The sequence below is a fragment of the Colias eurytheme genome, chromosome 18, assembly GCF_061535395.1.
Source record: "Colias eurytheme isolate Ceu_HAF_F1 chromosome 18, ilColEury1 Martin Lab GWU primary, whole genome shotgun sequence".
NCBI classification, from domain to species: domain Eukaryota; kingdom Metazoa; phylum Arthropoda; class Insecta; order Lepidoptera; family Pieridae; genus Colias; species Colias eurytheme.
This window is the reverse complement of record NC_142997.1, coordinates 9,339,474-9,363,014: the sequence shown is the minus strand read 5'-3', so window position 1 is coordinate 9,363,014 and position 23,541 is coordinate 9,339,474. Positions and strand designations below refer to the sequence as shown.

The window sequence follows — 23,541 nt, the reverse complement described above, 5'->3', positions numbered from 1 at the left end:
TGTGTTAAGTTTTTTAATGTAAATAAATAATAATAACAATGTTTAAATGATTAGGTAATAAATGGGTAAAAGAAAAAAATAAATTTAAAAAAATGTGACGACTCATAAGCATACCTATATGTCACAAACTCCTATGGCTATTTTGGTTATATGTTTATATACAGATAGCTAATATTCAAGCGCGCAAGCAAACCCGGCTTGTAAACTATATTATCAAGGTTTGTTTATTAATATTAGTAGGTATCACTGACACCTCATTATAATTAATCACTATCATAATTGATAATTTCCCTGACACATCAATTGTCCATCAAAATATTTATTATTTTATACAATCGTTTTTTTATCAAACTGACTCACCAAATAACATCATTATGCATCAAAGATAACTATAATTTAATTTTCTTCACCCATTAATAGAGAATAGCGTCTTTGTCCAATAGAAACTCCGCAATTTAAAACCAACTCATGTTTATAACTAATTGAAAGCTCAGCTCACTCATCTACGGAATACAGAACACACTTTAGCACCCTATAATAATCTACTATTAGTCAATCAACTCATGTTACCAGCTAAGCTCACTCACCTACGGAATACAGACAACACTCTACCATATACATACCTACCTAAATAGCGCCCTTCTACCACATCTTATTAAAAAAACTATTAGATAGTTAACTAACTCATGTTACCTGCTAAGCTCACTCATCTACGAAATACAGAACACAGTACCACTCACTCATCCATACATAGATATTAGCGTGCTATCTAACTCTCAATTTGTAACTAACTCATGTCACCAACTTATTTAGTTTGTCTACCACAACCTACGGAATACAGAACACACGTTACCACCAACTCACCCATATATAGCGTCCTTATCGCGCTTGTGCACGAGCGGCTCGCCGGGCAGCGCGTGCGACGCCGCGGGGGGGTAGTGCACGGGGGGGATGTGGGGGTGCGACAGCCTGTGTTCGTGGTACATCCCTCCCTCCATGTAGCCCCCGCCGTGGAGGCTTTCGTCGTACTGTAAACATATAAATAATGAGTTAATTTGGATATTAGCAGGCTTTATATGTTAATATACATGTAGGTGTGTATGTGTAAACATGAGTTAGTTCGATATATAGAGAGTGAGTTGGTTTGGATGTGTGTGTGTTGAGTTGGTTTGATTATGTTGTCTGACTAGGTGAAGAATTGAATCCAAATGTAGAGTTTGGAGGTTAACTTGTTTTTTAAATGAATTAGACATGTTGAAGTGAGTTGGTAGAAGATATATAGTGTACTTACATATTATGTTTCAATAAATTATAATTTAAAGACGAATGTTTGCAATATTACTCCTTGAGATACGGGGCAGATTCATTTCACACACACTTCTTTATTGTTTTTCTCTATTGCAGTTATTAACCGACTTCAAAAAAAGGAGGAGTTTAGTATTTAGTATGTACACCGATTATTTTCTTACTTCTTTTATTAAGTCCAAAATCTGTATCAAGCGATCTGCATTAACATTGGCTTTTACGCGTAGAACAATTAAACAAAAAGCAATTTGAATATTCATAGTAAGAGCGAGTCATGTAGCTGTATCTCCCATCGAACCATCAATTAAGGCTTGGAGGCTTTTAGGGTTAAACATCTTCAGCGCAATTAAAACTAATGGAAATTTGTTTTTTTATTGTGAAGCTGTGGATTGTTTGATTGTAACTATTTTTGACTATATTATCACCCGCGACTCCGTACGCGCGGAAAAATTAAGAAATTTTAAGATTTATTGTTTTTCTACGTATTTTTCCGAGATAAAAAGCATCCTATTTTATGCCCAGGATAATAAGGCATAATTATACCAAGTTTCATCGAAATCGAACCGTTAGTTTTCACGTGATGCCTGAACATACCGACAGACAGACAAAAAATTTTTTTATCACATATTTGGGTTTGGTATCGATCCAGTAACACCCCCTGCTATTTATTTTTTCAATATTTTCAATGTACAGAATTGACCATTCTACAGATTTATTATTATATGTATATAGATTCAGATTATCTATGTAGATTGGTGCGTAAATTCTCATTGTGTTAGTAAACAACTACGAAACGGCTGAGTTGATTTTTATGAAACGATTGTGTTCCGGAAGTTTTAAATCGTACGGTCGTAAACTATTTTATCATATAACACACAAATCTTGTAACAGTTAGGTTTAGAAACTTACATCTATATTAATATCTTTGTAGAGGCTCGTGGCAAATTTAATCTACCAAACGGCTAAACACATTCCGATGAACCCAACCCTAAGCCACATTTAAAATATATCATTTTCGTGAAATACCATAGCTACAGTAATGACATGACGTTTCATAAAAAACACCGGTCCATCAAATTTGATGAGTTGGCACTTTTTTGTATCGATCCTACACACCTGTAGGACCCTTTTACTGTTTAAATTTGACGCCTACCCCACTATTATCGACTATCAGGGAGACGCGATCGCATCCATTACAATACAGCTTTTAGTAACTATTGTATACTATTGTTCTTCAAAAGTATGTACAGTTTATTCCTAATTAATACCAACAATAATGTTTTTTTTATATATTTTATGTTTTTTTTTTAATATTATATACCGTTATACCTGCACATAGGTCTAGTAAAACAAATTCTAGGTTTCAACTCGATTAGTATTATTTTTTTTATTACCAACTTTGTTAAATACTTAGTACATACTTAATTTAAAAACTAGCCATGCCTTTTAGGTATTAAATTTCAATATTTCCTATATAATAAAAATACTCCTGTTGGGGATTGAACCCGGTAACCCTATACTTAACCGGGTGTTAGCAATACCTATACCTTTTAACTACCTACAATTAGGTTTCCTATTATAGGTAGTGCATACAATAGGGTGCCTAGATCTTACTTATTCATATGTTGTAGGTATTGGCTTATAATTTCATAGTTTTTACTTTGAACTTTTTATAACTTGTAACCTATCATTTCGTTCTTTCCATTGAAGTATTTTGTTTAAACAATAGTTTTCTGTAAGTACAGTTTATTGTGGTAGGTACTACTTAAGAATTTTATTTGTTTTTTTTAAGATTTCACGCTGTTTAAGTGACAAAAACATCAATAACATACCTTGTAAAAGTTTAAAAATTACATACTTATTGATTTGATATCTATAATAATATTATATAGCTGAAGAGTTTGTTTGTTTGCAGTTTGAACGCGCTAATCTCAGGAAATACTAACTAGTCCGATTTTAAAAATTCTTTCGGTGTTAGATAACCCATTTATCGAGGATGGCTATAGGCTATTATATCATCACGCTAAGACCAACAGGAGCAGAGCAATGAAACCGCGGGGCACAGCTAGTTGTTAGATAAATTTAAAACCTGCTTGTAGGTATAAAATTATCTTAGTATTTCTTGTTAATACTGAAAATATTTGAAATTTGTCTCTACATGTATGAAGCAAAAATCAATTTACGAGCAAAACCGGGTCGCAAAGCCTAGTACCTACATTTCCTAGTCCTAGTAATCGCAGTCATCAAAACCAACAATAAATCATTATATTGAAACCACACACATATCACGCGAATTACAACTCTATCCCATTGTAATAAGGAACATGAGACCGCACTTTAAACTACATTACAATTAATATGTTGACGATTCACAAACATACCACAAATATTGCTATGCAAATTTCAACCGTATCATGTATAACATAAGGCAGTTTCTATAAGCACGATTAACTGTAGCTCTAAATGAATATGGCGTCAAGACTACATCATTTTATTGGCTAAGAAACAATGGTATCGACGGGTTTAATAATTTTATGAGACCATAAATGTGCTTGATATTAGTATTTATTAAATCACATATGATTTAAGTGCCTACTTAAAGAGCGTAGCAAAGTTGAGAAAGTAACCTTTTGTATGGAAAATTACTAATTAGTAATTACATTTCATTTGTGATTTTAACATTTATGGTATACCTACAATCCATCTTAGTAAGTTATTTTCAAAATTGATCAAATCAACTATTAAGTTATTTAAATGAACACTTTCGCATTCCGCCATCATGATTAATTCATCACATTCTTACGATTGATTATATAACTCAATAGTCAATAAGTAAAAACAGGTTTTCCCTAAATCTATGCTAGAAAATTCAAATTACCCCTATCTTAAACACGGCAATGACCTAAAATCATTTTAAAAACTTACAATGCAAATTAATCAATGTAACAGCGATGTTATAAGATATTAATTTATTTAATTATGCACATATGTTTAAATGACACATGCGTCAGTCTTACATGTGGTGTCTCTACATTCCCGTAGTTTTGACAAAAACCATTAATACCGCTCACAAATTAATAAAAAACTAACACAACACTTAAAAATCGAATGTTGTGACGTATACATACAACTGGATAAATGTATTCGTTCCAAATTCGAATTGCTTATCTGTGGAACTAAGCCCCATCCCCAAAAAATAAAACTAGCCATTAAATATTACGAAAATATGTAATGACTACCTTTTGACGTCTTGAAAGCCGGTTCCAAAATTAAATGATACGTTTTAAAAATGGAATCGCTCCGTCCCGCCTTTTCCGAGATAACCTTTATCCCATTCGGTTTGCGAACGAAAAAAATAAGTATCGTACGTTTTAATTTTTTTAAATGACATTCTTGTGGTTTTTTCTCGCAGGGAATCTTCGGTGTAATATGTTTCGGTGCGGCTTTTTGCGATCCGTATGCTTTTCGATTTGTTTTACGGTCGTGATTAAATTTTGTGAGGCATTTTTTAATTATTTAGTTTCGAACGGTTATTGAAGTGAATAAGTCACGTCAGTCGGTTCATCATAATCAAGTTCCTTTGTAAATAAATCGCTCGATTTAAATATTGTAAAGCGCGGCCATTTTTTCTGATTCCTGAGAGATTAGCGGAGGTTGATTCTGCGAATTTTGCGGTGATATTTAGTCATAAGCTTGTGGTTTCGAAGATCACCTTCAGGATATTGTAGATACACAAATAGATGGTAAATATATGGTTTGAAGCATAGAGTATATAAAAACTAGAGGGTTCCACAGACGGTCGGAAAGACGTCACTTGTAAGCGACACGGGGTGGGACAAACGCCACCCTTAGGATGTTCCCTCTCTGTCTTACACGATACAGTCGGTATGTCTATCCTGCTCCGTGTCATCTGGCAGTCTGGGGCGACCAGCAACAGTGAATAATGTATAATAGTTGAAAATACCTAATAATAATTATAGAATGGTCTTTTGTTAGTAATCGTTGAAGTTCTTACTATGAAACTATCGTACGGGGAACAGTGCGTAGAATGTGCAAGTTCAAGAACATAAATAAGTAGGTACCTACATATTTGAAACAACGCAATTTTATATAGGTATGTAAGTTAAATAAAAGACCTAGCCAATCTTCGCAAATACTTTTTTACAATCACATTTATTTACTTTAGATCTATTACGCATCGATATCCAACGACGATCATGTTCAAAACACGTCTATTTGATAAAATAACGGTGTTAACTTATTTTAATAGTCTCAACTTTTGTTTAGTCACTCCGAGTGACGCATCTCCTTACAATTAAGCGACTTCATCATTTAAATCGACGGAATAAATCAATACATGCGACGCTATCTGATTTTACAACCGCGTGTACCGTAAAACTTAGAAAATGGTTATATTACCTGTTATACGGCCGAATCGAGATGCGTCTCTACACCCTTATAAACCACATTGACATCGACCGATTAAATTTATCAGCATAACATTGCAGGCGCTAGTCGTAAATTCCGATTCATTCATAGCAAAGAATGTTCCGTTTCGAACCATAAATACTAATAAAACGGCCTCGTTACGGAGTCGGATCGAAAATCGGGCACACGACGTCTTAACGACACCTATTAGGGATCTTCTGTCTGGTGTATTTAATTGAAAAATTGTATCGTTGCAAGTATCCGAGCGGATGCGGGCCCAGACGACCATTATTCCATTTGCTCATCCGCATAGGGACCAACACTAACACGTGTCAATAAACCGATTTCCGAACGCACCCACCTTAATTACTAACTCGTACTGTAGTCTGTAATACGCACTTGAAGTTCTCATTCGAATCCGCGTTCCAATATTCGAAAATTAAACGCGAATAACGTTTTATGACCGTTCCAAGAAGCTTATATATAATATCTAATACACTGGAGATTTCAGTATGAACATTAACTTGTAACAAGAAAATATGACCTTGAATGACGCCTGTATGTTTTTTTATCCCTTTCACAAATCTCCAGTGTATTAGATATAAGCTTCTTGGACCGTTCCATAGAATACTTTTATTTTGAATTTGCATTTATTCTTTTTTTAATGGATACAAAATTGAGAGTCACGGCAAAGCTTCCCGCCAACGGGCTGTTTTGAAGTAAACCATTACAATTCATTTCTACGAAGCGAATGTTTTCAATAAAAATACACAGACGATGTTCGGACATATTCAATTCGCGATCAGATTTATCGTTCAAGTATAAAACAGCACGTTAATGCTTGTTTTAAGGTAACCGATGAAAGCTTTACGTTGTAAACTTGTAACATTTTTAATTTTTAGCCCACAAACGTGTGGACTTTCATTAAAACAATGACTAGGCGCTTTATATTATAAATGTGTGTTACTCAATAAATAGTGTATCAAAATAATAAAATTTAAAGGGTCACTTCAGAGTTTTACATCATCGGCTTGCGATTAAAATTAATTATGTTTTAATAGACCGTTAACCTCAGCCTTAGATTAAATTTACAAATTGATGCTAGTTATCATTCGCGTATATATTTATATTGTAAAATTGTAAACAGTGGGGTCAATAGCTGGCATATGAACCCAGATACGGTTATCGCCGGGACAGTTTCTTAGTCAGATTTTACGTAAATATTCCGTCGTGTAGATAACGATTTCCTTTTGCTAACAAAATATTTGTTAAGGATTCTCGTCGTCCGTTCCAAATATAAATTCGAATTGAATTCAAAAATCATTCCTTTCATAAATGTGACCGGCCAGCGATCATTAGCTTGAAATTCGTTTTTCAAAATTGAATAAAACAATTCTTACTTCTTAGAGTTAACGTTCGCTGTTCTAATTTTAAAAACTCATCTTAACGGCCGGTGTTGGTTTGAAAAAAAAATAGAAAAGCTGCCTCATCATAAATAACGTTGACATAAAGCCGCCCACGCGCGTCTTATTATCGTGTCTGTCCGTTTGTCCGTTCGTTACCTCTATTGTGTGTGTGTGAATAAGATTAGCCACACCGACTCTTGATTGACTATTTAAAGCCGAATTCTTTAACTGACACGTTTCTAAACAACATTTACTTTACGCAAGAGTTCTATTGCAGTATCCTTTTGATCGTCTATTTTTAACAATCTAGATTTTAGCCCTAGCTTGAAAGCAATAAATCTTTGAATTTGATTTGTGTAAACATTTAAAAATTATATACCACTGTGAATGTTTTACAAACAAAGTAGGTATATACTTGTAAATATTAATTGAGAATGTAGTTTAACGCGAATCTGTTTAATATGTTTAAAATCCGTCTTTTTTTCAGAAACAAGAATTTATATAAATACGTCTACAGTAAACATACAATTTCCTCAATAAATTATTATTTAAAATAAAAACAGTCAATTAATTCCACGATAAAACCACCCGCTGATTGGAGCGCAAATTATTTCATTACGAACATCCCGAGATACTTATAAATATTCTTAAGAGGACATTTAAAGGATTTGTGTGCGTAGTGGATAGTCAGTAATAATCTGGTCATCGCCCCGTGTGACCGCCGTGACCCGGTGCTAACAACCCAGCCAATACATACACAATTAATGAAACACCCAACTATTTGCAAAACAATACAAAAATAATCTCTCCCTGCACCTGCGACAAGCGACGGATTAACGACGGTAAAACATCTCATTCTTAATAGAGAAAACAACGATAATTGGGTGCTCAATAAAATCACTGTCAATGGAACACCGTTAATCGCCACTAAACAAACCGACGTGATTCCAATTTCAAACCTCGTTATCGACAAAAATACAAAATAGGCGCCAACATTTTGAATTCGAAAAAAATTCTAAATTCGAACGCATTCCGCGCGCCGGCCAACGTTCATTGTCCTTCCAACCCTTGGCCGATAAACAGCTGAATCATCTCGCTTCAATTAATATTATTTAATGTATCTGACGTATTAGAGGAATTACATTCGATAAACAACGCGTACTCTGTTGTGAGAAATAACGCGACATGAATGTGAACATGTTCCTGCGAGAGATTAGCGCGATTTCTAGGATTCGGCTGGGAAAATGAACAGATACATGTATTTGCGAATGCCTTGTCGATAATAACAAATGAATATCGTTGTAGGTTATTGTTTTATATTTATCTACGTGATCAGTTATTTTACATAATATATGATTGAACATACCTGCCTAGTTTAAAGTATAAATTATACGGTTTCTTTAAAAGTTTTGTTTCAAGCGAGATTACAAAACACAAAATCATTGCGAATATCCCTTTAAGGTTCTAGTAAAGTAAATATGGCGTTAACTACTTTACGCCTACCTTCACTCCTTAAAACAGTACACTCAATACTTCACAATAAGTACAAGGTACTCGTATCCGAAACAAACGCGGCTAGAATCGCAAAAATTATGACAAACGATTAGAGTCAACACAATTATGAATTCACTAAGAGCACCTTAAAAGGATGTTTTAACATTCGCTTACAATAAAGTCTCAAATTAACGAATTAGCTCTGAATCTAAAGTGCGCAATTAAGGCGTCTACAGAACACCAATTCTAAAATGAACAGCGATATTCAAATTGAAAAAGGAACGCGCTACGAATAAAACAATGAGCCATAAGTACGGGCGACATAATGACACTGACGTTACTTATTATAGGTGTATGCTAATTTATCCCGTGTTGTATAAAAATAAGGGTGAGAATTGTACACGTCTGTTTCTCAGCGAGGCTGTCGGTATGCGAAGACGCATCTAGAGCGGTTCGCTTGCGAATCCAAATTCAAAAATGGAATGGAAGATCGAAATTTAAATAACAAATATGTAGGTGCGTTCGGAAAGCGACGGTCATCCGTTTTAGGTTATTCGTTTTTATGTTTTAGAAAAAAAAATAGCTCTATGGCCAGGAACTTCCTATTCAGTTAAAGACAATGTAGGTATATTTTGTTATAATATTCCGTGCACTTATGTTTGTGTGACATTTTTCTCTGAAATCAATCTTTGTGAAAGATACACAAATGAAAACAGTTATAAACCAGTAAACAATAGTTATTTGGCCCAATTTCAGGAGATTACGACCCGTTAAAATTGTACCGCGATTTAAGCGTTAATAAAAATTTGTGATTCCGACATTTAAATTGCAGACTAATAAATTATCTATATTGGCAAGCTGTTAAGTGTCTAATTATATTATACGAGACAAGCTTCGCAGACACTCTGGCTATAAACACGACCATATTGTATTTAAGAAACCGACATTTTTTAACGAAAGAACACTTTTTGACATTACCACATTTTAAGATTTTAACACGCTTTTATATCAAATACTAGTTTACCGCCCGCGGCTTCGCCCGCCTTGCCTAAAACTTAATCCATTATATACTAAAGCCTTCCTCTTGAATCACTCTATCTATTAAAAATAACCGTATCAAAATCTGTTGCGAAGTTTTAAAGATTTAAGTAAACAAAGGGACATAGGGACAGAGAAGGCGACTTTGTTTTATACTATGTTGTGAAGTATGATCTACAGTTTCTTAATTCCCTACACATACGAGTTTTTATATTACTCGCTATTAAAAACTTTAAATCGCTTCAAAACAGATAACATTAAAATTATTTCAAAGTAAATAATCACACTTATTTATCTACCAAACTTTGATCGAGCTAAAGATTTATCTGAACACATTATACGAATGTCCCAAACCGGAATGACCAGTTTATTTTATATTATAATTTATCAAACTTATGTAATTTTATCTATCGAGTAGATTTTATAAAAGAAATTGTATAAAATAGGCGCGGTTCAGATAATGGATATAGCCATTACATTATCTATGTTATTAATATCCCGGCTATTTGAAAAACATTCCAATTTTCAAAATAAGAATTTTAGAATTTATACGTTTAAATTTGGAACGCAATTTAAAAACAAAACTGCACTCCGCGGCATTTTTAATCTATACATTTTGGAACGTCACTTATGTTTTTATTATCTGTACAATACCGGCTTTATCTTTACTGTTCCTGTGAGTGCCAATAATAAGTTTAATGGCCGTTAGCGACCCGCAGATTGACGTCTTGGAATTAATGACGAATAAAATTATTTATGTATTTGTTGAACAAGAATATGTTTAGTTCTAATGTTAGGTTTTACGTTAACAGTAATCGTAAAGGGAACTTTGAAAGTAAGATTAGGCTTATTAGTAGTTATTAGGGTTGTACCTACGCATTTGTATCGGTTTTATTTTCAACAATTTGTGCTCCGCGGTTTTACCCGCAGTGCTCCGCTCCTGTTGGTCTTAGCGTGATGATATAAAGCCTATAGCCTTCCTCGATAAATGGGCTATCTAACACCGAAAGAATTTTTTTTTAACAAATCGGACCAGTAGTACCTTTTAATATATTATTTTAATACGTCTAGCTATTGCAATATATATTTTAATAAAATAAATTCATCTTAGTTACACGGCATCAATTATTTTGTAGATATTGACGCAATAAAAAATATGATTTCAGTATTAGAACAAGATAGTTTTTTGTAATAATCTACGATTTTGACTCAAACTCAAACATTTATTTATATTCAATAGACTTCTTCTAGAAGCACTTTTGAAACGTTATAACATATTTTAACATTTACCACCGATTCGGAAAGCAGTATCTACGGAGAAGAACTGGCAAGAAACTCCATAGTTGCGCTTTTTACAATATTATAATTATTATTTAGACCCTGAAGGCTGAATCTAGATATTTTTTGTGTATAATTACGTCAATACAATTTAAACTTAATATTTTAAAATAAATAAATAACTTAAGCTTTTTAGGCAAGGTTTTATTTCATGTATTTAATATAAAATATTAAGTATATTTCTATTTTTATTCCTAACTTACCTTATAGATAACACGGAACAAGTTTTTACAGTTAAAATGATAGGTAGAGCATTATTGCTTTGATTAAAATTTAAAATAATACGATTTAATTATTTTTAGAATAAGATAGGTATTTAAAGAAATCAACGCAAATTTTATACTCAGTTTTAATATTTATAAATTATTTATCAAAGTTTACCAAAGAACGTTTTTACTTTCCGTCTTATTCAATAAGATTAATTTTATCAAAATCTCTTTAGCACTTTACTAGTAAAACACAGTTATTTTAACAGGTATTTATTATAACATATTCGTATAGATATGCCTACTTATTAAAAATCGCAAATAAGACCCTATTGGATGGAATACCAAAGACTAATCAAGTAAGTAGATACCTACGTCAAAGTATGAAAAACACAATTTTCACTAGAAAAACATCTAAACAATATCTAAAACGGCTCAGCCAGCGAGATACCATATCACATTATCGGGACAACAGAATTATCGCCGTCCAAATTGATAATAAAACCTATCAGTATAATAAAATTTTATTACACCACGAATTTTAATACGAGAACAGTGCAAATATCATTATGTCCAACTAATGAAAACAGTATCTTTTGCGTTACGGCCGTTTATTGTGTACGGAGATTGTGATAAATGAGATACGGATTGACCAGTATTTGGGACTTTCGTTTGAAGAATATAAACAACTTAGTAATATTACTATTTTAATGGCCGATTTTTCAATCCTTGGTTAAAATTTATCCGTCCAATAAAGTATATTACACGAACATATTAAAATGTCACCTACAAACTGTCAAATACGGAAAATTAGAATACATTTTTGAAATGGTAGTTTTAATACGTTATTCGATGAATAAGTTTTAACCAAGGATTGAAAAATCAGCCCTAAATAAAATATGTTTTCGTAGCGATATAGATACTATGGAAAATGATTTATTTCGTTTTAAATACCTATCAGTAAGTAGGTACGAGCAAAGACAAAATTTGAAGATTAACAGTTCGACTAATTTTAATTGAAATTTATATTTTCACACTTTAAATTTATCTATTACTAGCGGTCCGCCCCGGCTTCGACCGTGGTACATATTTGGCAATAAAAGGTAGGTAATAAAAGGTACCTTTCTCGTTTATAAAAATATCTCCATACCCATGCAAATTGGTTCAGTAGTTTAGGCGTGATTGAGTAACAGACAGACAGAGTTACTTTCGCATTTATAATATTAAGTATGGATTTAAAAATTAAACGTACCTATTTAGCCTTTGCAGCTATTAGTTTGACAAAAATATTAAACTAGTTACCTATTAAATTAATTTATTAAGGTGAGACTCTACAAAAGTACCTAAGGTAAGTAAGGATAACATCTAGGATTATTTAATAAATAAAATTAATAATACCTATCCCTACTAATTTTATAAATGCGAAAGTAACTCTGTCTGTCTGTCTGTTACGCTTTCCCGCTTAAACCTCTCAACAGATTTAGAAGAAATTTGGCACAGACAATCTTTAGACCCTGAGAAAGAACATAATATAGGCTATCAAAACACCACGCGGGCGAAGCCGCGGGCGGAAGCTAGTAACCAATATACGTGTAAAATATTTAAAAGCTCTTTCTAACAGCAGTCTAGAAGTAAGGAAAATCTGAACATAGATTAAGTAGGTTTTGCTTGATGAAACAGACACAAAAACAATTTTCATTATTATATTATTATAATTCTATTTGTTATTATTTCTTGTCTTCTACAAATTTCAAAGCACTTACGTACCTATTATATACCTACCCCATTTTATTTTAAACTTATAAATGTTTGAGTTTGAAAACCAAGCGCCATTTTAAAATCATAAAACTCAAACGAAAATTTAATTGCACATTAGCTATTTCATTAAGTTATTTTTAAGTTTAATTTTCCTCAAAGTTAAGTATGTACTTAATTATATGTTATGACCTATTCTACCTTCATATTATAGGTTAATGGTAAATACCTAGACACATTATTACAACATTTATAAGCCTAAAGAACTACTAAATTAATCTACTAGATTTATAAGTATTAACTAGCTTCCGCCCGCGGCTTCGCCCGCGTGGTGTTTTGATAAAAGGTAGCCTATGTTCTTTCTCAGGATCTAAAGATTGTCTGTGCCAAATTTCATCAAAATCGGTTGAGAGGTTTAAGCGGGAAAGCGTAACAGACAGACAGAGTTACTTTCGCATTTATAATATTAAAATAACAAAAAAACACGCCTAAACTCATGAAATTATTGTATTGTCACCGATTTTTCATAAGTGTAGTATATGAAATCTGTCCGTTTAAAGTTTTGTCAAAATCACTACATAGTATAAAACAAAGTCGCTTTCTCTGTCCCTTTGTATGCTTAAATCTTTAAAACTACGCAACGGATTTTGATCCGATTTCTTTAAATAGATAGATTCAAGAGGAAGGTTTTAGTATATAATTTATTAGGTATAAACAAAGCGGGCGAAGCAGCGGGCGGTAAGCTAGTTGAGTATAAAGTCCGTCCGTCAGTCCTTTACATAGACATATAAAACTAATAAAATCGCCGGGAAGTTCTACATTATTGTATATCTTTACCTGTTCATATTAAAAACAATGACGGACTCCAAAAAATTCGCAAAGAATAATGAAAACCAACAGACGATCGAATAAATTAGCAATTATAACGTCTAGAGAGGTTTTTGTGAGGTTTTTTAAATTAAATATAGACGCAAATAAACTTAGTGCAAACAAAAAGTTTTTGTATTTCTCCCATGCATTTTCTTTACGGTAAACATTGATCAATCATTAATATCTAATTTCTTTTTTTGCACATTTATAAAATGTATAATAAGTATAGGTAAATTTAACAATTATTTTTTAAGTTTTTTTTTTATTGTCATATTGTGTGGTTGTTTTAAATGACAATTAATTTATTTCTTTCATTCTAATTAAGTAATTAGTACGGAACAATTTTTGTGAGTTTTACACATTGTAGAAATTAAAATTTTGAATGTTGTTTTATATTCTTGTACATAGGAAAGTTATCTAAGTACCTAGTTTTACGAATGTTTAAAAGTTTTTGACATGACTGGAAAATTATTGTAATTCTTGTAGCTATCTATACTAATATTATAAAGAGGAAAGGTTTGTAGGTATGTATGTATGTATGTATGTATGGTTCTCACGCATAAACCACTGAACCGATTATAATGAAATTTAGCACACATATAGAGGGTAACCTTGTTTTAACACATAGGATAGGTTTTATCCCGGAAATCCCACGGGAACTATGCGGGTTTTCCTTTGAAAACGCGGGCGAAGACGCGGGCGAAAAGCTAGTGTTTAAATATCAAGTAAAATCCATAGTTTCGAATACGATGTTTATTTTTCTTTATTATGTAGGTAGGTATCTACCTATTTATATATATATTTTTAAAGACATTTTGAAGGTTTTGTTATAAGATACACAGATAATTACGTCTAAGAACGTTTATACTTTATTCGTTTGTATCTTGGAATCTACCGAACCGATTTTGAAAGTTCTTTAATTATTATTCTAAGAAAAATGTATTATTTTTATGAAATATATCATAATGTTTTATATGTAACTAGCTTCCGCCCACGACTTTGTATGTGCATCCCCGTTTTTCCCCGTTCCCGCAAGAATTTCGGGAAATCCTTTCTTAGCGGATGCCTACGACCTACGTCCTAGCATCTACCTGCATGCCAAATTTCAGCCCGATACGTCCAGTGGTTTTGGCTGTGCGTTGATAGATCACTATATCAGACACCTTTGAGTTTTATATATTATATAGATTTTTACGCCAATGAGAAGATGAATAAAAATATTATTACTTTTAATATTAATTACCTATTCATAACGTTTCCTAGTTATTTTTAAGCACTAAGAACATTTTAATAGGTATAATTTTATGTAATTGTGTTTTAAATCTGTAAGATTACATTAACATTTGCGTTTTATTTAAAAAGTAGAGTTACCTTTTTAAATGATTTTCTAAGTTTGCAAATATCTATAAATCTTTATACCTATATGTTTCTGAAATAATTAGACGCATAAAGAAATATTAATAGTTATTACTTACTATTTTACCCACTTCATACAATTTATATTAGACATTTATTACCACAATAATTAACGTTACATTTTCTATTACGGTTTGCTATGAAATTTTAAAACGTCTACTGTATTAAATAATTAATTAAACATTATGACTGCCTTATAATTCAAAATCTATAGGTACCAATTATAAAGCTGAAGAGTTTGTTTAAACGCACTAATCTCAGGAACTACTGGTCCCATTTGAAAAAGTATTTCACTGCTAGATAGTCCATATATCGAGGAAGGCTATATATCATCACTCTAAGACCAATAGGAGCGGAGTAATACGAGTAAAACCGCGGGGCAAAGCTGTTTTGTATGTTTTGCCGTTTTAATAGACAACAGCCTATCCTGTTAAACCTAGGTCATATATAAATGTCAAATAACGACCATGACATTAATGTCAAATACTTACATTGAACTATTATTATTATATTAATAAATAATAATATATTTATCTTTATGCGTAAATATCTTTTAAGAAATCTTCAGTTACGCACTTTATAACAAATAATGTAATCCCTACTATCCCTACTATAATATTATAAATGCGAAAGTAACTCTGTCTGTCTGTTACGCTTTCCCGCTTAAACCTCTCAACCTTTTATCAAAACACCACGCGGGCGAAGCCGCGGGCGGAAGCTAGTTATAGTCAAGGATAATTTTATTTATTACAATAGTAAACCATTTATCAACTTTATGTGGCATATACTTACCTAAATAAATAAATATATTTTTATTTCATTAAAAGTTATTGTTATCAAGCCCTTTTCTTGATGATTGCTATAATTTTCTATTTATGTATTAAAGTATTTATTAGATATTAGTAGATATTAGAATTTTATTTACTTGTGTCGGTTAAAAGATAATTGTACCTATTTGATTTGATGAATTAGGTATACAAAGAGAAATAATGAAACCCACATTTATTTAAACTAAATTAGTTATTGCTATATTTTAAATGATAGATTTTGCCTCATGCATAGATATCTATTTTTTGGTAATATTACCTACAAGTTACTAAGTTTACATTAATCGCATCTTTTTTAACTATTTCCGAATATTATTCTTAAAAAGTTATATTTTTATGTTTAGGTATTAATACCTAAAGTTATTTATGTTATTATTTAAGTATTTCATAGTATATTTAAGTATCAGAAACCTCATGGAGCTTATCAGATGGTAAATATGAAACTATGTAAAAATAGCAAATTATTTTTAGAACTAGATACCTATTATTGATTTAAATTTTAAAGCCATGTTTTTTTTTCATTTACCGTATTTTGGAATCTTATGTTGACATATTTGTGAATAGGTATTTTCTAAAACTGTGAGTACCTACCGAGCTATTTTTAAATTCAAATTTGGAACAATGAAAAATTTTTTTTTATTGTCTATGACTCTATGTTATAGGTCGTTAAAGATGTTGAATTTTGATGACATCTGTGTCAGAGTTTATTATTAAAAACAATTTTTTTTGTTTTAAAATGATATTATTTTGATAAGTTATTAAATGCACACTGCATGTCAGAGCCGTCGGCAATCTATCCATGCGTTGATTAACAAATAGGTACTTTGCGATAAAAATATCAAAATTCCTTACATTTGTTTATCATTAAATAATATTCATTATCGGATTAGCTACTGTATATGACATGTGATAAATATTTTTACTTACTTACGAGTATTAAAAATAATACGCTCATTACATAATAATGCACTTTTTGTAATACTCGTGTCCGATTAGAAAGATTGTGTTATGATTTCTTTGTATTGTAAACTATATGCTATTTTGTATTTAAACATGTAAATCATTATATTATTGTTATAAAAATTCATATCAAGTCGAATTATAATTACAATAAACGGAATACAAAATGGCTTACAATATTATTATTCATTTTGTTACATCGCAATAATAGGCCCTGCATCACAGCCGAATGCCTCGTCACAGATCGTGAAAGGGGATTAACTATTTCGTGCATTACCTGAGTAAAACAAAACGACCCTAAATCTTTGGGGACTTGTCTCCTATGGCACCGTTAGGCCTCTTTGTGGCGCGAACGAAAAAACTTTTTCTTTTCATTGTCAATTGAATTTTATTGTTGGTTTCCGAGATAGGCCCTTTTGTGCCCAACCGTGCGTATAAAGCCGCTTGTAACTCCTATTTTACTGCTCCGTTCCGATCCCTATAAGAGCAGTCGACAATAGACGCCCCGCTGTATGCCATTTCATCTCATTTATTGTCAAAAACGCCACACACCAGCCATCAGGTGGCCGTCATTTTACAGATTCGATATTCCCACTAAATCGGGGCAGAGACAATCTTGTTTATTTTATTTACCGCGGCGCCGGCGCGGGTCATCGGTCCGCGGACATAATTCACGAGCGACCGACTCATTATCTCATACAACCTTATGTGCATTTTTTAATTTTTATTACCCGCGAGACAGGTTATTGTTGTGATTACATTATCTAAGCTTTTTATGGCCATAAAGCGTTCATTTCGTTTTCATTATCGCCGGTAATGCGTCGGCGCTCGTTCGGCGCATTCTAAAACGCTATTACGTATTCATTTCGCGTTCGACTTGTTAAAACAGTTCCCCGGTGATGGGACACGGTTAATATATCGTTTCGAATCGTTCCCCTGAGGCCTACACACATTAGATTATAAAGAAGTTTACGCGACTCTACATTTGCGCGGCTCGAGTATTGCTCGGCCGGTCGGACTGCAATCTGCACCCGTATCTCTATGAATGTCTAGCCTAGCTATCTTTGGCGGTATCTACGCGCCCCTAACTCATCTCTCTCGTAAAGCACACTGTACATACCCTAGGCTGAGCCATGAAAGCTCGCCCCGAGCCCGGGTGCAAGGCTCCGCTGGCCACCACGAACGTTTTTAATCACGGGCCAAGCTAACACACACCACAAGCACGTGAACACTTACACATAAATTATTCGACACCGTCACAGCGGCCCGCTAGCTCACTAGTGTCATAGTGCACTCGCGACGGTCGGTTTTGAAAACGCACACGGATCGCGTCGTGGCCGAGCTGGCGCGGGGTGCGGGTGGCCCGGCGCGCTCGGCAGTCGGGCAGACACTGGCGCGGCGAGCGCGGCGCCCGAGCGGGCGGGGCCGGCGCCGCCCAGCGCCCTGCTCCCCGCACCCCGCGCCACACCCCGCCCGTGCCCCGCGCCCGCCAGTCCCGCCGGCCACTCCTCGCGCGCCGCTCTACCAGACGCACGCTTTTCCCGCGCACACACTACAGTTTCCCTCCGATTTTTCCTAATCAAAATACTCGAGCCTCTCGCGTGGAACGTCTATGATATTCGAATGTTTTTTTCTGTACATATCTATAATTATCTAAGGATGTAGCGCGCAGTAGGTACATTAATATACCTATAAACTTTTGCATGTGATGCTAATAATATTTTTAATTCCACTTGTAAATAATTAAGAGCTAGGTAATTCTTACACGAGTGCCTTACAAGAGAATCTAAAAAATGCGATAGTGTTATCTTACGTAATTGTACAATTAAAAACAAGTCACGTATCTACTTATAATTTAATTACGGATCCTAGTTTTGACTAATTTTAGGAAATTAACATTTTTTATACATTAAATGAACTATTTAGATTTTAATTGTGTTCAATGTTGAATTTAAAGCGTCGGTTACGATATTTGTAAAATTAACATGAACAATTTAAAAACATAGACGTTACGCTTATTTTTTACAAATTCACAAGGTAAATGAACCAATATGTTTACATACTCATATGTAAATTGAGAAATGTATTATATATTATAATAATGAAACATGAATTCTATTTATATTCATAAAATATCTCTTAATTATTTTAATTTTACAACTCTAGGTAGAGTCATTTTTAATCCTACCTAAGTTAGGTATTAGGCACCTTAAACCTATTCAAACTATTAACCAGGAATTTACAATTTGTGTGTGTGGAAAAATTGTGAAAAATAAATAAATTTTGAATTTGATTTGATTTTGAAACTTGCCACTATTTGGTATAAAATATGTAGTCATATTAGGTACTTTTTATTTTTAATCTAGGTATTTAGCCTATTACCCCTACCTGGTTGAATTTGTAAGAAAATGCAATACCTACATATAACCTACCTATTTTATAAAACAGTTGAAATTGATTCTTATAAAATAACTAGCTTTCCGCCCGCGGCTTCGCCCGCGTTTTCAGAGAAAACCCCGCATAGTTCCCTTTCCCGTGGGATTTCCGGGATAAAACCTCTCTCTCAAGTTGGATCGAACTGCACATGGTGTGCGAATTTTATTATAATCGGTTAAGTGGTTTAGGAGTCCATTGAGGACAAACATTGTGACACGAGATTTATATATATTAAGATATATTTAGGTTAAAGTAAATTGTCGCTCTTATACTTAAATTATTACCTATAGGTAACCTAACTTTTATTAATTATGATTATTGTATTAATAATAATTATTTCTTTCTAGGTAAATTGACTAAAGGCTTCTAATAATAAGACAATTTATTTTACAATAAACCTTGTTAATTTTATAGTTATTTTAATAATGATATTAAAATTTTTGTGAATGAGGAAAAGTCACATAAAATTGATTTATTGTTTTTTTAACAATGATTTGACGTCACAATTTGATGTTATTTATTTTTAAAATACCTACCTATTTATACTATTAACGTAAGGTAATAGGTATATATACCTACCTATATATTTATTACCTATTTATTTATTTAAAAGGTAATTTTTTATTGAAGTGAAACTTGCGCGTTGGGAGTATAAAATTTCAAGGTGTCATGGCAATACCGTCACGTCATGGTGTACAGCGACGATTTCGGTATCTTTGAATCTTGCTAGAGAAGTTTCACTTCTGACACGTGTGCTCGGCAGACATGCTCTTTTTTTAAATAGATATTTGATTACGTTGACAAATAAATCTCTACATTCCTTTTCTACCTGTAAAAATGTGTGTTTGTGTATGTGTTTTTATCTTAATCTTATCTTAATCTTAATACTATTATAAAGGCGAAAGTTTGTAAGGATGTATGGATGTATGGATGTATGGATGTTTGTTACTCTTTCACGTAAAAACTACTGAACCGATTACAATGAAATTTAGCACACATATAGAGGGTAACTTGGATTAACACATAAGATAGGTTTTATCCCGGAAATCCCACGGGAACGGGAACTATGCGGGTTTTCCTTTGCAAACGCGGGCGAAGCCGCGGGCGGAAATCTAGTTAAAAATAAAGTTTTATTTTAACATCGTACAAAGTATAAACTATAAACGTCATATTAAAGATTATAATATTTGTATGTGTGTTTACTCACTCATGCAAAACTTCTGTATCGATTCTGTTCAGATTTGGTTGGAAGATAAGTTATTGCCCCATTCCGGGTTTTATAAGGGTGCATACGGACAACATGGAGCATTAAATTATATAGACATAATACCTATAGGAAATGTTTACTTTTGGAATCATGTGTAGGTACTTACATTAATTTTCGATTATTTTCACAAACACCTACCTGATATTTAAATTAGAATTCAGATGTGTATAACTATTCATATTGCGTATGTAATTTAAAGATTTTCCTTGTGGATAATTAATTTTATACATTTATACTAATATTATAAAGCTGAAGAGTTTCTTTGTTTGAACGCGCTAATCTCAGGAACTACTGGTCCGATTTGAAAAATTATTTCGGTGTTAGATAGCCCATTTATCGAGGAAGGCTATAGGCTATATATCATTACGCTAAGACCAACAGGAGCCACGAGTTTGTTTGTTTGTTTGAACTCGCTAATCTCAGGAACTACCTACTGGTCCGATTTGAAAAATTATTTCGGTGTTAGATAGTCCATTTATCGAGGAAGGCTAGGTATAGGCTATATATCATTACGCTAAGACCAACAGGAGCCATGCGGGTGAAACCGCGACGCGCAACTAGTAAAAAATATTCATGTAAGTAGGTACATATACTAGGTATGACATATTACCTATATGTAATTTTAAACTACCAGATTCTGAACGTCGCTTTCAATTTTAAAGAATGACATAGACAATAAACATATAAAAGGCGGTATTATCGCTTGCGGCGATTTCAACCAGACAACCTTAAGAATATAATTTGATTACACAATATTAAGTGAATGTGTATTAAATCCTAATATGATTAGTGCGAAAGTTTGGAAAAGCTTTTCCAAAAAAGCTTTTTTTTGTTACTTTTTCACGTTTTAAATTCAAATTAAAATTATATTTATTTGCAAGAATATTACAAATTATAGATGTTTAAATTAAAATATAATGTGGCTAATACATTCTACCCATCGATTGGGTGTGCAAATATTAAAAAAAGACGTGTGGCACTCGGGGACTGCCGCGGTAAAGCTATTGCATGCTATGCCTTCAAGCCACACCTCCATGCCCGTCGGAGTGGGGAGCGTGAGGTTTTTTCGTTACGGAATTTCTCGGTTCGGTCCCCGCGCTCAAGGCCCGCGATAGAAGCTATACAATAGCTTAAAAGGAAGATGAAAATCCATGGAGGGTTGTCGCGTAAGAACCACAGGACAGTTCTTTGGCTTATTATGTAGTTAGATATAAGTTACATATTATGTAAAACTTAATTGTAATATGACATGATTTTAAAAGAGCAACTATGGAGTTTCTTGCCGATTCTTCTCCATAGATACTGCTTCCGAATCGGTGGTAAATGTTAAAAATATGTAATGACGATTCGAAAGTGTTTCTAAAAGAAGTCTTATTGAATAAATAAATGTTTGAGTTTGAGTTTGAGTTTGAAATTAGTCTAATTATTTAAATGTAGTAGGTAATTTATATTTAATCTTAGTGAAATTTGACACTTATTATAATAATATAATATAATTATTATAATAATTTTAGTCTGGATTGTTACATAGGCATATATGTATAGGCTATTTTAAGTATAAACAATATGAGATAAACATGACTTGTTTAAAAGTGCTTAATGAACATTAAAAATTTTAATCTATACTAATATTATAAAGCTGAAGAGTTTGTTTGTTTGTTTAAACGCGCTAATCTCAGGAACTACTGATCCGATTTGAATACTGTCAGTGTTAGATAGCCCATTTATCGAGGAAGGTTATAGGCTATATATCATCACGCTACGACCAACAGGAGTGGAACCACGGGGGTGAAACCGCGCGGAGCAGCTAGTGATAAAATAGGTATAGAGATTACATATTTGTTAATAATAGTAGGTATAATAGTATCTACAAAGTAACAAAAAAACGTGAAAAGTTACTTATTCATTCAAATAGTTTCTGAGACGAAAAATTTTTGATGATAGAGTCAACTCTACATATTTATTTACAAAATCACTACGTTTCTCTTCTTACATCTGTAACTTAAGTAAAACCTTGTTACTTGTAGTGATATTAAATTGTAAGGTAAGTGCATTGATATATTAGGTACCTATGTTAAAATAAAAACACGCTTAAACGCATGCAATTATAGTATTTGCACGGATTCTAGATAAGATTGGGTACCTACAAAGTTATTTTTAAATGGGTCAAAATTGAGTCTACGAGTCGGTTACATACAAAAATACAGGTGAAGCTAATAAAAGTGAGTTAAAAATAAACATTTTGTTTTCTTATTGTTATTATAATACCTATTAGATATCTACTTATAATGAAAAAGAAACATCTGTATAAAATCTGGTACAAAAACAGTAATAATCAATGAAAGATTCTGCATATAACATAGGCTACATTTAACTTGTGAGTAAAGCCGCGGGCTCCAGCTAGTTTTAATTAATTCATTATCAGCCATCTAAATAACTCATAAAATGTTTAAAATTTGTCAACAGTGTATAATTTATTCATTCATTTGGATACATCTATGAATATCATTAGGAATGACTTTAATTTTTATTATTAGTGGTACTTTCGATATTTATCTGAATTAATAAGTACGTTATTTTCATATATAGGTACCTATATATAACTATAGCGACCCGCCCGCGGCTGCGCCCGCTTTGTCTAAACCTAATAAATGATACACTAAAACCTTCCTCTTGAACTCTCACACAGTCTATTTATAAAAAAAAACCGCATCAAAATCCGTTACGTAATTTTAACGATTTACAGCATATACCTACATAATATACTAGCTGTGCTCCGCGGTTTCACCCGCATT

General features: G+C 32.8%; 1 protein-coding gene across 4 annotated transcripts in view; it reads right to left on the bottom strand.

The window, feature by feature from the left end:
* Positions 1–18,424, bottom strand: part of hth (Meis homeobox homothorax) — a 264,474-nt gene extending 246,050 nt beyond the window's left edge. For all 4 annotated transcript variants that reach the window (XM_090112569.1, XM_090112571.1, XM_090112570.1 and 1 more), the window contains exons 1-2: positions 18,164–18,424; positions 865–1,028 (exon numbers count right to left, since the gene is read on the bottom strand). In XM_090112569.1, coding sequence (XP_089968695.1) covers positions 865–1,028; positions 18,164–18,178 — 179 coding nt within the window. In that variant the 5' untranslated portion in view covers positions 18,179–18,424. The remainder of the gene's footprint in view (positions 1–864; positions 1,029–18,163) is intronic.
* Positions 18,425–23,541: the final 5,117 nt, after the last annotated feature.